The 18,507-nt window shown below is 39.4% G+C and overlaps 1 protein-coding gene across 1 annotated transcript in view; it reads right to left on the bottom strand.

The window, feature by feature from the left end:
* Positions 1-14,045, bottom strand: part of TRPC7 (transient receptor potential cation channel subfamily C member 7) — a 112,069-nt gene extending 98,024 nt beyond the window's left edge. The window contains exon 1 of the mRNA XM_050905336.1: positions 13,999-14,045. Within this exon, the coding sequence (XP_050761293.1) occupies positions 13,999-14,015 (17 nt within the window). The 5' untranslated portion in view covers positions 14,016-14,045. The remainder of the gene's footprint in view (positions 1-13,998) is intronic.
* Between the last annotated feature and the right edge of the window lie 4,462 nt (positions 14,046-18,507).

The following is an 18,507-nucleotide window of genomic DNA, read 5'->3' as shown; positions in this document are numbered from 1 at the left end:
TGGAAGATAACAGCCACCTCACAGTGATGCAGCACGAACGACAGGCACCAGCCCTGGTGATGTTATGGCTGTGTCACACCAGGTAGAACATTGGCAGTGGCTGTGTCACAGGGGGGTGGCAACACATGTGGTGCAGGGCAGATATAAAAAGGGCTACTAGGACTGCTAATGTCACAAGAGCAGCTGGACCACTCTCTGCTCCAGTGAAATGAGCTTTCTTACAAGACAGACCAATGCAGCACGCTGTGAAGTTGCGCGTGAGGACTTGTGCTTTTACGGATAAGGAACATCCTCCATGGCAGCCAGTTGACCTACATTGACAGCTGAAGAGCTACAGCTGACCCACAGGGAGTTGCATCCAACCTACCAACACAGGAGTGCTAGTCAAATGGACTGTGCCTTTTAAAATGATAAACTGAGCAGCAGCAGCTGCGTGGGGACCGTTTTTTTCCTGCTGCCATACCTAAGAAGCAAACAAGATCAATACTTAATTACCAAGGATTACCTATAATTGACCATACCCATTATGTCAGACAAGTCCGTAACAGTTTCCAGTGCAATACATGCTCCTTAGTGACTAACAAAGTTTTTTTCTTTCCCAATCTCATTTAAGCAGTGCCTGCCCCACTGCTCTTCTGGTTCCCAGCAAATGGATCAGCTGCTCCAAGATACAATTACTATTCAGATCTAAAAGAATTTGCTCTATTTACAATTTTAAGGTAAGTTTATTTTCATAAATACTAGATCTGCCTGTTTAGAGGTTTGACTTTTATTGACAGCCATACTAGTTAGGTTATGCAGATGGGACAGACGCTACCATTTCTAGGTATAATTAAAATTTTATTTCCTTTCAAACAATTCCCCCATCATGTTGAACACCACCAGGGCAATGGGAATGTTCAAAAGAACAGTCCACCGCAGTTTTGTGCTATTTTTTAAAAAAAAAAGACCGTAGCAATTTCTAAAGTAAGGGTTTTGGTGGTTTGGTGGTTTTTTTGGTTTGTTTTTTTTGGTTGTTTTTTTTTTTTTTTTGTACAGTGATGTTTTACCGAGTTAATACCAGGTAGCATATCTAAAGCTTTAGGAAAGATTGAATTCTGTATCTTTTCTAGTGTTATTTAACTTCTCTCACAGACTTAAAAAGTTACCTTACTAAAACTTTTCTTGCAGAAGGGAAGTTTTTAGTGAATAACATGATAGAAAGGAGACCGGGAATCTCCCTGGCTTTTGCACAAACGACTGGGGATGGTTTCCCGTCGTCCCCGGCTCCTTGCTGCGTACATACAGCAGCCCCAATCACAGTCCTGGTGAGCTTCTGAGGAGCACAAAAGGGGAGATGCATCTCCTGTTAGACCTGTGCTGGGCTGCAGTGGTGTTTGGGTGGGCTGCTGAGGAAAGGGATGAGGGCCAGCAGTCCATCAGGTCACAAACCCAACCCCAAGTGTCTGAATCTCTCACACCTTGAGTGGACTATTGCAGGCAATTTTTAGCCACATCTCCTGGCTTTGAGAAACTTTCCAAGGGAAGTCATGTCTAAAATTGGTGCATCTCCATAAGAAGTTTGGGGTTTACTAAGAGGTTTTCTCACAGCTTCTCCATTGACCCCTCCTCTGTGAGCTGAGATCCTCCAGGCTCCGTCTGGATAGCAGACAGAAGATGACACCTTCATGTCACAAGGCTACATGATCATTAAGGTGCTTTCCTGATTAGTGGGGGGCTCTCTGAGGATATTAAAAATCAAGCAGCCTGATTCCTGCCAAATCCTAGCCCAAAATTCATGATCCACAGGACTTCTCAGCATGACAAGAGAGACCAACATCTGACATAGGAACTTGCAAAGCTTCTCCGTGACAGGATTTAACTACAGTTTGCCACCAACATCAGCTTTTGCTTTAATAGACCTGATGTGTCATTTATGCTGTTCTTGCCTCCCACACGTTTTCTGCGAAGCATGAGGAATATTCATTTTGCTGTTTAGTGACAGCAGGAGAATGCCCCAACCACAGTGTCCGGCGTGTGTCAGTCTAGTCATGGAGATAGATAAACCAAGAAAAGCAGCCTGTAGATTTAGAGTCTGTAATAGTGGCATTTAATACTCACCAGAGGTGCAATGCCATGCAGTGGAACTACAGGATCCTCATGCCGTCACAATAACTGAAATAAGTTACAATGCAAACACCAGCGGTATTTCCTGCGCTAAAAGAAAGTTTCTAGAAAGTCATTGTGTAACCTTGGCTATCCTTTACAGAGCGACTACAGAATAAAAAGAACAAATGTTTATGGCCTCTAAGCACATTATTTTTTCCATTTAAATGCATTAACCACTTTGCAATTTAGATTTTCTGGTCATGTTTCATTAGAATATAGCTGAGGGGCAGCCGTCCCCTTGCAAATAGAAATGTCCACATCTGATACAACAGGACACTTTTTAATACCCTGTATGTAGTGGGTGAGATTCTGCAAGACATGCTCTATAATTACTGTCACTTAGTAGGAAGTTTAACAGGTTTGTTTGCAGAGCAACCAGTTACTTTCTACTTTAATAATATTATTTACTGCTCATTTGCTATTATTTATGTGTCTTAACCTGGCCATCAGTGGAAAGTTTTAAAGAGACAATTTAATAATACTTAAGGAACAAGAGTTCATACATCCCAAGTGTATTATTTTAAGTTGAAAAATGAACTGTGAAAGTTTCTAGCAACAGAGTTTTGATTTTCATGGTCATCGGATTTACACAATAGGATTTTACTTGTGTAAGAAATGATCTGTAGGATTGTGGTTTCTGTGCTAGATACATGCCTGATACTCATGTAGTTGTCCTTAAGCAAAAGAACAAAAAAATCAAAGGGCTTTCATGCTTACTTTTAATCTTGAGATAAATAGCAAAATCCAACTAATTTCAAAGGGAGCCTGCCTGAGCCTGAAAGAGGCAGCAATAAAATGAGAAGTATTGGGCAACCATTCATATTTATTGAAAGCGTAAAAAAGATTAATTTTCTGTATAATCAAATCCACATATAAGCATCCCTTTGTACTATTGTAGTCCAATAAAAGTAAATTAAACGGTGTCAGAATTGATGGCTTTTCCTTGTGAGACAGATAACAGCCACAAACGAGGCTATGGAAATGAATCAAACTAACTATGAGTGCAGTTCACATTGTTTACAGAGAGCAGGAGAAACCAGCAGCCACACAGGAACAGACTATGTGACAGTAGTTGAAAAAACAGTAAAATGTGCTTCATTCCTCTTATGCTAAAAAAAGCTTTAATTTTCTTCTTTAGTTTTTTCTGAGTCTTACAAGATTAAGAATGATAATGTAAGCCAGTGGCAGCCAAACAAAAGAGAAAAAAAAAATCTCTCGTGATGGGAAAGTTTCAAACATTGACAAATCTCTGTCAGCTCCATATAGGAAAGCGTTTTTAATCCAGGCTGCTCCTTTGTGCTGCACTGCCAGATGAGTCACTGATAGATGGAGGAGTTTGTAGTGCAGCAGACATGAAAACTGTTCCTTATTATAAACCAATATAGGAAATTGCATACAGAAAAACTATATTTAGACAGACGCACAAAAGAGTTTAATGAAGCTGTTCCTACAATCTCACTTCAGCCTCCCCAGGCACAGGGGTGTCCTCACTCCTCCCAGCATCACAGAGACGCACTGACGCAGCCAGCAACAGAAACACCCTTTTGGGGCTCCACTCCCAACCACTGAACACTGAGAGAAGACCCTGGTTTTCTTTTTCAAAATTTCTGCCTTAATTACAATTCAACCTGTATATGAAAGGAGACAGTGACCTTGTTCAAAGGTCCCTGTCCAATACCAGGCTGGATTATAGAGCTTGCACAGAATATGGCACTGCCTTAAGGCGTTCACTAAACACGTTGCTTGACTTTGCAACCCAATGGTCTCAACTTGGAAGTTAACCATTCTTGCACCAGTTTTTCCAAAGAGAAAAAGACTTAAACTTGTTAGCATGTGTGGCCCAGTCAGCTATCCTTTGACTCCATAAGAGATTAAGTCCAAGCTCTAGTCAAGTCAGCAATAGACCCCTCTTGACTTAATAAAGTCAGGCTTCACTTTAGACTTCAGTTCAAGGTCCATCGCTGCAAGAAAGTTGAAGAAGCAGGTGGCAGCAAGGATTTGTGTCTCCCATAAACACTATCTGCTGCCCAGGGAAGCAGCAGCATGCAGGCAGCCAAAAGTTCCTACAGCTCTTCACTAGAGAGCAGAGGGGTCTGGAGTCCCGTTCTTCTTTGGGATGAGGAATGGTGGTCTGCAGCGCTGGCACCACACACCTGCCCTAAGTCCTTGTAACACAGGAAGAGGGGCACCTGTTTGGGAGCGGGAGCCTGAGGACTTTGGCCAAAGCAATGTACTTGGTTAAGCCTGTGGAAAATTAGGGACTTGTGACTCCAGACCTCAGTAATCCAGGGGATCCTGTTCCAAGTATCTGTCCTCAATATTTGGCTCAGAAAAATGTCCTGCAAAGTTCTCAGAAGGAGCAGTTGTCAGTGGAAGAGCCAAGGTCTGATGGAAACCCTGGTAGAGGGATGAAAGATGAGAGCTGCTGCTGGCTACCTCTACTAGCCCACTGCTGGGACTCCAGGCAGGAAGAGACAAACAACATCACTTAGACATCCAGATATTTTAAGATCTTAGAAGAAGATAAACAATATCAGTATTATTGCTGTTATTTTCAGAAGGACTTGGCCCCTGTGCAAAAATCAGTTGACCTAATGTAAAGCGCAGGGCTATGTCTTGTTTTCTGTTCTCCTGCTATTGCGCTGGGAATCAGAGGCAGCAAAGGCCCAAGGGATCTCTCAAATTCTCTCCAGGCATCTCAAATGACCTCAGAGATCTGCTATAAGGGTACTGCTTGTATTTTGATTAGATAAGGCTAGCCTGATTACCCTTTTTAGGGAACTTTTACATTTTAGAAATACACCAGCATTTGTTTACCCCTTCCAAGACCTCTAATACAGAAAAAATTCTGACAAGACTGTTCTAGTTGTCATACAACAGCAACAGCAAGACCTGAAGCCGAAATTAGGAGCCAAGTAAAAACATAAATATATTGATGCAATGCCAAAATACATGTTTCTCCTTCAACTGTTAATTCTCTCCCTTGCCATGTTGGAAGCTAACTCTGAATCCAATAAAGCAAAACAACTCACAGTAAATTACTTGCAAGTGAAAGAATCAGATCTAAAGTTTTTTTTCTCCCCAACACAAGTTAATAAATGGAACCGCTACACTATGTAATAAAGAGAAAATATTTCTAATTTATGCAATGTTACAAAAGCTATATCCATCAAGTTACTCTGGGGAAGCGGACTGTAGTAATAGATTCCCTTTAAATATAGCCAAGAAGGAAATTAAAACTGGCTTAAAACAGAAATAGAAACAGAAACCCTCACTATAAAAATACATTGCGGAATGACAGTGTCCAGATCCAAAAAACCAGTCCAAGTCCCTGTGAGATAAATGTAAGACTGACTCATCCAAACTATTTCATAAACGCGTATGTTAGAAGAACAGCTCTATACGACAAATGTGAGAACGCCACAGCATTATTTAGCCCCCACCCTTAAATGCATTTCTGAATGTTGAAGATCTCACACACATCTCTCTTTCTTTAAGGAATAATTATTGTATTAGTACAACTTATTACTTGAAGTATTTTTGATGCTTGACTAACAGGACAAAGAGACACTTTCCAAGTCACAACACAACTCTGGCAAAGGTAGAAATAAAAGTCAGACTTTACACATAGCCTTCACATTAGCAGAGTTTTCCATAGCTAACTGAGCTGGTCCTTCTCAAGGACACCAAAGCTTTCAGCTACTGAACATTTTGAAATGCATGGCACGAGTCCTCAGCAAGAACTGCTTCACTATACGGATCTGCCCTTGTAGACTTCACTGCATGCTAAGACAGACACAGAAACTCTTCCTAAACTGGAAGCAAAGAGATCATTGTGCAAAAAGAGCTGTGAAAATGTTACTATCCATTTCTCATCACTTCTCTCACACCATGAGATCCTTGCTGCAAAGCTTCGTGGGTCTTTTTTGGGACACACACACACCAATTTTAGGAGTTCTTCCCCTTCCCAAAAAACTCAGGCAAGTTCATAGTAAGCCCAGTAAATTGACTTTAGTTGCTTTCATTAGGAAAGGGACCAAAAAGCTTTAATGTAGGATTTTCTTGATTGAGGACTGCAGAAACAATATAAGAAAAATGCAAGAGAAATTGCAAAGCAACTTATATTAAATATGGCTGGATTTTATCATTGGAAAGCAAAATGCGTTTGCTTAGGTTGAAAACGGAAGAGATGGAGGGCGGGAGAACGCGGTCTAGTTTAGAACTGAGGGGCAAGGATTGCTCTTGCACAAGGGGCTCTCATCTCAAACTCGTGAGCTGCTTTGTCAGCCCAGTGCTACACACAGCTGGGAAATGCAGGTCATGCATCATCTGCAAAGCCACACTTTCATGCACATACAGTTTGCCTTGATCCTTTACCTATAGTACACAATTAATATTTCAAATTAGACAAAGCATTATCATTTTGATAAGAAGGCTAGATAAAACCAATAAAATATGTATTTTAAGTCTAGGTTTTGTTCAAGTTATGTTTTTATTCATGACTTGTATTTTTTAATTACTTCTGATTACTGTATCAGTAAAATGTCACACATCAATCCCTAGAGTTTACCAGCTGGAAATCTGAGGGTGCATCTTTAAAGACAAAGAACTGAAATCCGCATTTGCTGTACTATGCTATGTTTAAGATTCACAGTGAAGAAAACCAAGCAAGAACCCTGATTGAAAAGACAAGAAAATATGTATTCCCAAAAGAATAATAACAACAAAAAGCTGAACTTCCTTTAGAAACAATATCCTAGGAGTCCCTTCCTAAAACCTCCTAAGATTTCCCATCTCTGCAAACTTATAGGATGTTCTTGTCACCATCAGGTACAGGCTGCAGAGCTAAGCCAGTACATTGTAGTCACAGATAGTACACACACAAGATGCCAATTCTTTCCAAATCCAATACCTCAGTACAGCCAGCTGTGAGAGTGAAAAGCCCAGCACCTTAACAAGTGCCCTTCATGCTCTTCCCATGAACGTCCAGCAGAGAAAGGCTCCTTCAGTACTAAATTACTGAAACTGAGTGCTGAAAATACAGCTTTTTCAGTAGATGACTATTAAGCACAATCATCCAGGCAACCTCTAATGCCTATATTTAATCTTTTGGATTCAGGCATACAACTGTAAATTTCTCATTAGAATCCAAGAGAAGCCCTTAATAGTTACAGTCAAAAGTACACATAAAATACTAAACATGGAAATCACTTGAATTTTCCAACTAGTTATTATTTCCATACTTTGCTATGAGCTGTTTTAAGTGATGAATAAGATTTTTGCTTCACCTCCCCAGGTCTAGTTAGTAGGCCTGAGTCTCTTCACAAGCTCCAGGAACATAATTCATTTCATAAGAAAAGAAGTAATAATACAAGTAATAGAACCATTAGGGAGAAAAAAGGAACATTATAATTACTGTCAACAATATAGATGTTCTTCATATGCCGAAGTCCTCTCAACTTCTCTGCATAGACAGCTATTTTTCTTACTTTGCTTTTGAGAAAATATTGAATTGATTACATAAATGTAACGTACAGGTTTTGCATATGCTTCTTTTGATTTTGAAGAGATGGAAAGAAGAGAAAGGCAGCCACTCTTGAGGAAAAATACAGCTTGAGGCCTGATATTTCAAATATATCATTAAAAAGATCATGGTAACGAGAAGTGAGGGGAAAGAGGACAGTGACTAGCAGCAAATGCTGTCCATAAATCCTGACTTGCTGAAAACTTGCCTGGAATTTTAAGAGATCTTTTAATGTCTTCGGTAAAAACAGCCTTTTCACATGACTTCTCCAACCATCTTACTACCAGATAGTTTCACTGAATATTGAAGATTTTCTGTGTACTTATCAGTTGAATCTCTTTGTAACATCATGCTCAATTACTCCTACCAACAGTCTTCTCTCTCCCACTTCTGTAACACACCTGCCACACAGACATTCCCAAAACAAGCTAATAAGTGTAATAAAAAAGATCACATTATGCCTCCATATTCGTTTATGATTTTGATTGCACACAGTAGAATTTTTAACTCCAAAGCTTAGGGATTTTTATAACCACCACAGATGTTATATTCAGTGCAGACGGAACTTCCCGCTCAAAACCAGACAGGTCCTGCACACTGTTATAAAACTGAACCCCTGCAAAGTGTGTGGAGGAAAAAGCATTCAAAACCATTTTTTCTTGCAACCGCTCTTTCACACATCTTTGTCTGCACCCTCTAGAGAAGACAGATCCACTGCAATTGGGCTGCCTTGACAACTAGCAGTATGCTCCTGCCAGATGAGTGAAAATTTAGAAAGGAACCAGTTCATATTCAAACAGCTTCTACAGATTGCATCTGGAATTATACCATCCAGGCAAAACAACTGGATTGTTCATTAAAATCATCTGATTGCCATGCACTTATCTTTGTGCTCGCAACAAAAGAGAGAAAAAGAAAGAAGAGCTGCTTTTTTCAGCCCTTTGTACTATCATCTCTTTCTATTAGACTCTGCCTATTGGACGGAGATTTTGCCATGATTGGTTTCTTTGACATATATTTCTATTGCTTTTCATCTGAAAGGAGAAGGTGGCTAAAAATTAAGCGAATTGTTCATTAAATAGCCACCCCTGCTTTGAGAAAAGGTTATTCTTTCTTTGGATTCTTTGATGCTGCGTTAATGATGTCTTTCCTTCCAGAGGCTTTGTGCATAAAAGGCAAGCTCTTGGAGAAAAAATTGGAAAATAAACCTTCTCTCCCCCGTCCTTTCCATGATGGTAATTTAAAAGATAACTGTTTTGAAGATAAAGTTGATTTCTGATAACAAAAGATGCACAGTTTCGAATGGGAGTCTGCTATTGTTAGCAGATGATTGACATGAAAAACGGTCCAGCAGAAGGAGTGGCCAGACTGGCTGATGGGGACTTGCAACAATGAGAAATAAAGCTGAAGTCATAAGTCAAAGTGACTCCACTAAACTATTTCTGGGCTAGAACCATATTTTCTTTGTTTGTATTTTTGTTTTAACTATGGGTGCATTTAGACACAGCGGGAATGTAGGTCATCTCACATGAAATTACATGCTAAAAAGAAAAAAAATAAATCACCCAGCTCCTTGCTTCACCCATCCTCAGTCTGTTTGTAGTGCTGACATTCTGAATTGTGGGAGTGCGAGCTGTGTGGATTGTGTGGTGGTTTTTTCTTCTCTTATGTTTCTTCTATTACTGCTAATACAATCAAGTTTACTTGTTCTTATGAAAAAAGGAGAAGTTAAAGGAACAAAAAAAAAGGACAACAAAAATAAAGATATGCTTGGGATTACCATTTATTACTTCTTGAACGCTGCCTTACTCATTCAGGAATATGTGTATAGGAATTTGTTGGTCTAACACTAAGAACAATTTCTAGGCACGTGAGAAACTTTCTGCTCCTCACCACCAATACAAAGGCCAAAATACACATAAAACCGAGGTGTTGGTGAAATTTAAGTGATGTATTAGCTTCATAGTGTTTTTTGCCAAGGGATACTTTCATACACAGCTAATTACTGAAGTAAACAGAGCAAAATATCTAACAACTCAGAAGTGTCAACACCTACGATCTCATGGTAGATGTAGAAAAATGATGCATGATTAAGTTCCTTGCCTTGAGAGAAGGAACTTATGCCGGTTGGGGTTTTTTAATTATTCTGCAGCATTGTTCACCAACTATGAATATATTGTCCAAAGAAGAGGCAATAAGTGTTACCCAAAATCTCCAAACCCCACCAAACACATTAAATATGCAGCCAGCAACACTCAGCACAGTTCTACAGCTACACACTACGGACCTCCAGCAGCACTAAAATGCACTCCTAAAACGTATTAGGGATGATCTTTTAATCCTTACTCATATGAGTAGTCTTATCAATCTCAACAATAATACAGATATGAAAAAGGGCAGCCAGATAAAGCTCTTAATTATACAGAGAGAAGGCATTTAAAAGGCAACAACTGAGAACTCCATTGAATTATCATTCTGGTTCCTCGATTCAACTGCTCTCATTCTCAAAACTTTTATATCCTATGTGCAAAAGCCATTACCATATCCTGCCAGACTAGGGCGGTGGAGAAGTACTGAGTAAAGGAGACAGAAAATAGGGGAAAAAATATACCAAAGAAATGAGACTTGGCCAGGAGGCATTAATACTAATAGGCTGGACAAGGGACTCTGGAAAAGTCACTTCAAGAAGAGTTTGGGTGCAGTGCAGCAGCAGCCTACTCATAATTACACACAAAATAAAGGGCCTGCGGCATGCTGCCTGGGGAGCTGCTTAACTGGTTTGCTGACCCTTGCACTGGCTGCATACAGGCTGGTTTTGCTTTTTACTAATAAATGCTTGTTTGTCTGGCTTCACAACAAATTTCAAAAGGAAGCTTGCCATGGAATTTCTTCATTTTAGGAGGTAAAACTACCTTGGATTTTTCTTTCAGTTCCATATATAATTAACCCCCAGAAAATTTCCCTCAAAAAGTAATTTGGGGGAGAAATCAAAAAGGACTGAAGAATTATGTGGTGCTCAACCAGCTGTCAGATTTGAGACCTCCAACACTTGCACTAGCATAGCTTAGTGGTGACCATTGTATAGGACGTGTTTAGGCTCTCATGGACACTGTGAGGAAAAGTCTCTTTTGTCAGTGCCGAACCTTCCAGTCTGCTTCAATGATAGCAGGAGAACAATGAGTTGAAGCCAACACCAGGGCAAGCTCCTGGAGCATTGCCTTCTTTTTATCAACATCCTCTTCCTCTGGAGCTGAGTGTTGCCAGCTGCCGCTCCACATATACTTCTATTTAAGTCCCAGGGACATCTGGAAAGCACATCTGTTGCAGAAGCTATGTACAGCTGGGTGTCTACAGCATATTGCAGCAAGACGACCCCCAGAGGTCTCAAATACGTGTTGAAAAGCAGGCCAGAAAGTTCAGTACTCCCGAGGGTCTATATGCCAGGGCCATAAAGGACAGGAGCAGCAGATGTTTCTCATGCTCCTCTGGGGTCTCCCAGTCCCTTCTCTCTCTCCTTCCTTCCAAAATACTGACACTGCTGGAGTGACAGGGGATCTACAGCTGCATGTTGTCCTGAGGTTTCATGGATTATGGGCAGTCAACTTTGATTTAACTTTTTTTCTCCAAAGTCAGTTGGTCATCTTGTTCTGATCATCCTTTCCTCCAGCTGTTTGCTGCCAAGGGTGCTACCAGAGCTGGCACTGTAAGGATTGTCTAGAAGATGGTAGCCATTCCTGAGCCAGTTGGTAACCCTCCAAGTTTTCAGAACAGGATTGTTTACCATGGCTGTCCTGACCTGCGAGCCCAGACACCACACACGTACTTCCATCTGGCTATTGATGAATTCTAGAAAGGTCTGAAAAACTACAGCTTCAAAGTAAACCTGAAATAGCTTCAAAGTTAACCTGAAACTTAATTCTGAGAGGTGTTTGCAGAAATAATCAGCAAAGATAAGAATTTTTAATTGATGACATCTTTTTACTTACAAAAATAAAATCATGGGAGCAAAATCCAGTAGAAGGAAGAGACAAATAAATCAATACAGCAGGTGGAACCAACAGTCACAGGAAAATTATGATCACATCTGTTGCTTTTTTGTGCTGTAAAGTGATTTTACAAACCAGAGAGAAGCTTGAATGTAGAAATTCAACTTAAATTTTAGTCACCCTAAAAATTGTTCTCCATTCCAGAAGTTATTTAAATTTCTTCTGCTGGATATTTTTTTTTTTTTTTTTTTTTTAAACTGAAAGCTTTATAACCCATCCTCACTATGGTTTTAACGTCATAGATATCTCCCCATTCTGGTATCACTGGTCTTACTCCTTTCTGTGGCTCTCCTGACATACAGTTTACTGTGTATGACAGAGACTGAAAAGTTCAGCTTTCTCCCGGCTTTGTTACTGTTCAACCTCGGTGCACAGTGTGATGAGCTTAGCCACAGATGTCACTGTACAGGGAGAGACATGGGGGAGAAAGATGAGCTACTCAGCTCACAGACCAGGTTATTTATGGTGAGAGAGTCTAGAGGTAGCCTTGGTTATGAAGAGCTGCATCCAATTGAGTGCATTTTTCTGCAATTAATTACACTCAATTAAAAAAGAGGGTTCCTGTGTCTTCATAAAATGCTTTTCTTATGCTGTCATAGTATAAGCGGTACAACTAAAATAAGAATGTTAACAAAATATACATAAAACCAAAATAAGAATGAAAACAAGAAAAGAGGATTTTAATTCTTGCAAAATATAAGCAAACTGAGGTAATGTCAGGTTGAGATCATGCTCTTCCCAGAGTTTCAGTACATGAACTCCAGGAACAGAGAACAGGAAAAGATAGCCATCTTGTGAAACTTCTGAACCAACAGAGATAAGGTAGGAATCTGGTTCATAGCATACATATGCCAGTGTAGAAAAAGAATAACAGTATATTCAGATGTGTAAACTCGAATATTCCTTGGCAGACACAAGAAGTAACCGTTCCGTTTTACGCAGCTTTAACTAGGAGTTAGAGTACGAGACTCAGTTGATTGCAACTTATTGTTTCATCTCTCTCAATTCTTTACAATTAAAATGAAAAGGGCGGATGACTGTAGGCGTCGAAAACACAACCTACAGTGAGCATTTGAAGTAATTGGAATCAACTAGCCTGGAATAGAGGAGACTTGAAGGGAAACAATAACAACTCTCAGATAAAGAAAGAAAATTATATATCATGACATGCTCCGCAGCCATAGTATATGAGTTGTTTTGACAAACATTTTTTCCATATGATTGCAGTGACTTTTATTAAAATAAGGAAACTAACATTTGGGAGGGAAAGGAGGAGGACGTTGATTAGCTGTATCTCATTTTCTCCCAAATTTCTGGATTTAAGAATCAGAAGCTGAATATAGCACAATGATGACACCTTTGTTTAGAAATTATTTTGTAATGGCTCATCTCCCCTTAAGTGGGTAAGGGATCGATTTTGTCACTTAATTGTATGTATGAAACATCACTCAAAAAGGCTGCAAAGATGCAGTGGAAGCAAGAATATGTCGAGAAGTGAAGGGAGTAAGCTGCAGATGCACAGAGCTGATTACCAACCCTGTTCTGCTAACAGTACCCAAGAGGGACCTCTTTTGAAGTCAGTAAAATCTCACTAGCTTAAGTATGGTGTTGCATGGGAGGCAGCCCTATCACTCCATATGTCACATTTTGTTTTGTTATCTGCTAAATTATCTCCATTTTTAGAGTCCATAGGACTTGGAACAGGAAAGCACAAAAGGAGACTAAGATTCAATATATTCACTGTTAATATGTATCTCATGCACATCTCAGGCATTTATCTTCACCTCCATATAAAGGTCCATTTTTAGTACATTTTTTGCCGTTCTAAGGAATCATAGAAAAATACATGATCATTAATCAGCTGAAGGTACACCTTCCATCTGAGATGGTGAGACATACAGCAAGCCTTCTTTGAGCCAATCAATCATATTTTATCACGGTAAAGTACTTCATTATTCCTACAGAGTTTAAAAACTATTCTGTTTCATAGTACTTTTTTCAAATATTCTTTCAAGGAATAAATCTAACATATGCAAAATTTAGATAAAGAAGACAGCTTACTGCCAGGAAGTTTGTGGGCTTGGTTTTGTTGTTTAAAAACAAGATTTTGCAAATCCTGAAACAGGTTTGAAAGCCAAGAGAAGTCATGTTATTATCATCACTACAACTACATAAATATTTACTAGCTTTATACTTTCACTTATAAAAAATTGAAGCAACAAAGGAACTTTAAGTGAACTAGCTTTTTTAACCTAAAAAATGGAAAAGTTAGGAAGTTACCTTGAACAAAACTGCATCCTTGTACATGTCAGTCAAGCTCTTAAACTTTGGAAGAAAAAAACAGTGATATTTTCAAAAAATTTGCAAAGAAAAGTAAGGATAATATTTCATTGATGTTCAGCAGCATTTCAGCATTCAACAAGTCAGCAGTATTTCAGTTACCCAGAAAGTACTAGCAGAGGTAAGGACAGCTAAACCATAGTTGAGCAGAACATGAGAAATAGCTGGGATCTACCCACTCCTTTTGTTATTCAAGATGAAATTCAGCTGCAATGGGGAAGGGTTAATTTCCCTTCAGCCAGTAACCTGTGGGAGGAGTAATCAGGCTCCTCCGTGACTTCCATCAACCCTGGAAATACAGGGAAGCATGCATTTTTTGGGAAAAATTACCTGATTTTCTCTGAAGTTTCAAGGAAATAAGGAACACAAAAGACTTCTCAGCTCTAAAAAAGCCCCTCACACCAAAAAACTCCAAAGAAACAAAACATACAAAGCTGAACATCCCTAAATATAAGAAGGTGATGGTGTCTGCTGTATTACAGCCAGGAACTAAGGCTTAAGGGTCTGAACACCAGCTGACATTTATGTGATTTCCCTGATGCTTGTCCTGTCTGAAGCTGCAGAATAATGCCTGCATGAGGATCCCAAGGTTCCTCTCCTTACCTGACAGCTGTCAGTGTGTGACAGACATAAAGGTAGCTCACAGGACACTTCCTGTTTATCTTCTGTCTAGTAAAGAACAGAGCATACATGGAAGGTTCAATCACTTTCTGTTTTCAGTAATCATACAGCCTTTGCCAAAGGACATTGTCTCAGTCATTGGCACACGAGCACAAGTCCACTCAACTGCTCCCTCAAATGCACCAGCACTTCACCTCTGCAGTTTGCTCTGGGTGACTGATGCAGTACAATCTTTGCTTCCCTCCAGTCTGTTGTACAAGAGAAGGGAAAATGCAGGAACGGGGAGGGTATTCACTCAGTGGTCCAAGGTGGATCATGTTTTTCTAACTGATTAGTATTACTGTGCCATTGCATTTCTCATTAAAATCCCTTTCTTGAAGCTAGGTACAATTTGCACCATGTTTTCCACTTGTTTAAGCTTCAAGCTGTCGCTCAAAAAATTAATTTTAGCTGGGTTCATCTTTCCATCACAATCTTTTTGTCACAGTGGTTGATTAATTCTATGTCATTGTTTGCTCTTTTACAAGATTAATTGCAGGATGAGAGAATATATGACATTCTGGTGAGGGCATATATCAAGTTATTGTAATTCCACAATGCTGGAAAGCAACTTTTTTCCCCCATCTAAATTCAGGCAACAAGCAAATAATGTAGTGAAACTGGTTTGGGCTGTTATTGGATAAGTAGCATTGATCGAAGCAAAGACCTTCTCTAGCTGTTTGGTTAAGGTTTGCCACCATAGTGCTCATTCCCTCCAGTTCCCTTCTAGCCAAGCCCTTAAAGTCTGAAATGTATCTCCTGAGCTTGTGAAGGAGGCAAGCCATTTTCACAGTCCAGATAGACTGACCAACAATAGGCAGCTGTAGGGAAAGGTCTAGCATTAAAACAAGTATTTCCTCTGGAATTTTACACCAACACCGAAAACAGCCACTACTAATAGATTTACCAAACTACAACAAAGGAAAGAACACAGAAACACCATCAGTTTTCACATCGGTTGTTGTAACACCAGGTAGATTCAGAAGAGACTAGCCTATGCTCAGTGCAACGCACAGATCCTGGGCTCTTACTGAAGGCTTGTACATCCCACATTTCCCTCCCTTGAATTTGGCTTGCTTTTTTAGGATTTTTACTCAAAGATGGGAGCCACTGATAAAGCACAGAATGGTCACTCATAAGCTTCACATTTGCTGGTAGGAAACACTGTGACAGAGGCTTTCCCCAAGTGAGGCTTGTCCCGTTCCAGTCCAGGTGAGCTGACACCTCTGGTTTCAATGCACTCAGGACGCAGCACATGTATGTGAAGGAAGGGCAGGGAGGGGGCTTTGGGACACTCTTTCTTTAGTCTGTAATGGCGTAAGATAAAGAGTACTTTGTATTCAGTCAGCCTTTCATTGGCTTACTTTAGTATACATTTATTTCCCCACGGAGCTGCTTTGCAAGGCGTATCTTCAATACTGTATGATGCAGTCATATAGTTCTTTTCTATACAAACTTTATTTATTCAGCTTTTATTCCATTTATTCTGCTTACTGATTGTTTGGAAGAAATACTATCCACTAGTTAGACAACTGAATTGATATTTCTCTACTGGGTTTTCATTTAAGCTTGAACATAGTCTTTCTGTTCTTCATTTACCCCATTGTACAGAGAAATAAAAGGTTTTCCAGAAATGTCTATGCTCCCCAGATGCATAACATTGTAAGGCTTGTTCCCTTCTGCATTGAAGCCAAGGAGAATATTCGCTCCGATTTCTATGAGAGCAGGTTTAGGCACTGCTTGTATGAATTACTTCCATTAATAAAGCAGAATGAATTGCTTTGCATCATAATAAATTAAGGTATCCAACCTAAAAAGACACAACACTGCATAAATGCAATAATATTGTCCATAATCTGTGAGATTTTTTACTATTTGAATGAAATCAAGAAATATAGATAGACTGAGAGTGAGTTTTCACAGTGCGTAGCAAAACTGTGTAAAAAGAAAAATGCTTTATATTTTACCTTTTTATTATTTTTCCCCATTCAGCTCTACTTTTTGTATGAACAAAGTGAGTTTTTTAGTATTGTGGTGTTTAATAGTCAGTGCTCATTTGACACCATGACACTGGATTTTTGGTATTTTTTTCCCATTCTCTTTTACAGGCTTTCTGCTTGTGCTTCTCTTCCCCTCCTTGTGACCCAACTGAGCACAGTCCATTCATGGAAGTTCTTCTTCAAATTTTGCTTTGGCTTTAGTTGTATCAGCATAGTTGTATCAACAAAGACAAATACAATACAAATTAACCTGTTTTGAGTATTGCCTGTGTATGTGTCAGAGATGTGTCAAAGTCCTGTTGACCTTTGTAGAGATGGGGCTGGGTGTGCCATGCCAGGAACACTCCGGTTTTTATCCCATGCCATTTGTAAGCAATCCCAGTGAGACCAATGGGGACTATTCACGTAAGAAAAGGTAATAAGGTGTGTCAATAGCTGGCGTTAAACTCTGTAACAAAAGTAACAAACAGCCTCGAAATGGCATCTACTCCAAACTGTCTTGATCTGCATGAATATATGGATACAACCTGAATGTTAATCTGAATTTTGCAACTGTCATTGAAATAGATCGTGGGCACTGAAAATACCTCCACCTCTACAAGTAGATAAATACAGCTTTACTTATATTAATTCTACTTTTGTCTGACTTTACCCACAGTTATAAAAAAATAAAATTAATATTGTATAGGAATGTACTTCAATGGAGTATGTACATTTTTAGTCATTGAAAGCTGTGTTGTCTATTTTTTCCTGAAAAAAAAACCACTCTAGTGTATCTAAGAAAAATATGCTACAATGCTGGAAACATGTACGAGTCTATTATAAATATGGCTGACTATAAACAAAATCCACCTCTCCCCAAAGCAAGGATATAATAAAGCATTTAGAGTTTCTGTAAACTGCGTTAACCTTCTCATGCAGCAGTAGGGGAAACCTACTGGAGTGACTGGATTCAGCTACTGAAACAAGATTTTGGTTGCTACTTGTATTGGCCGTATTTAAAGTCTCCCTATAATGAATTGTGCTTGCAGAGGATCACTGCACACTGAGCGAATGCATAACTGACCCCCTGAAAATTCTGCATCTACAAAACAGAGGGGAATAAAATCCTATAAACAGACATTGTAAACATATTGTCACCGTAACAGCGTACAATTGCTTCTTGATTTGTGCATCAGTATTGCTTTAGGAACAGGGAATGCATGCCCAAGACCAAAACCCAGCAGCCTGTTCAGTTTCTTCTGTTTACTGCTTTCAATATTCAAACTTTTCCAATGTGTCATGTCATATCTTGTGAGGCAAATCTGCCTTCTAGAATTCAGCCCATAGAGGAAAGTAAACTTAATTTGCCTTTTCCAGGTAAGAAAAATACATGCTGTACGGGGAACCAATGTACCCAATTGAGTGAAATCGTTATTGACATTAGAGCATCAAGCCTGTGATTTTGAAAGTCATCCAATGACTTTGGAGACTTACTTTGTAATTTAACAGGAACTACATGACTAAATCCCACCAGGAAAATGCCATGAGTAACTTGGAAAATTTCAGTATAAAAATTGAAATTCAGTGAATTAGTCTGGGAAAAATCTCCGTGTTCCTTATATCCAGGTAGTAATGGTGAAATCATGCCCTGTGTGGAAGAGGCAAAAGAGGTATGTGAGAAGTTGTAAATTATGAAGAATAAGCCCTTTCTAAAGCTGTTTTCCCACAGGAATATTCAATATATCCCTTCATCATGATCACTCCAGTGCTGCACTGCAATGTTCAAGGTGGCTGAGTAATTTCTACA

Source organism: Gymnogyps californianus, chromosome 14 (genome assembly GCF_018139145.2).
Source record: "Gymnogyps californianus isolate 813 chromosome 14, ASM1813914v2, whole genome shotgun sequence".
NCBI classification, from domain to species: Eukaryota; Metazoa; Chordata; class Aves; order Accipitriformes; family Cathartidae; genus Gymnogyps; species Gymnogyps californianus.
This window is presented reverse-complemented; position numbering and strand designations above follow the sequence as displayed.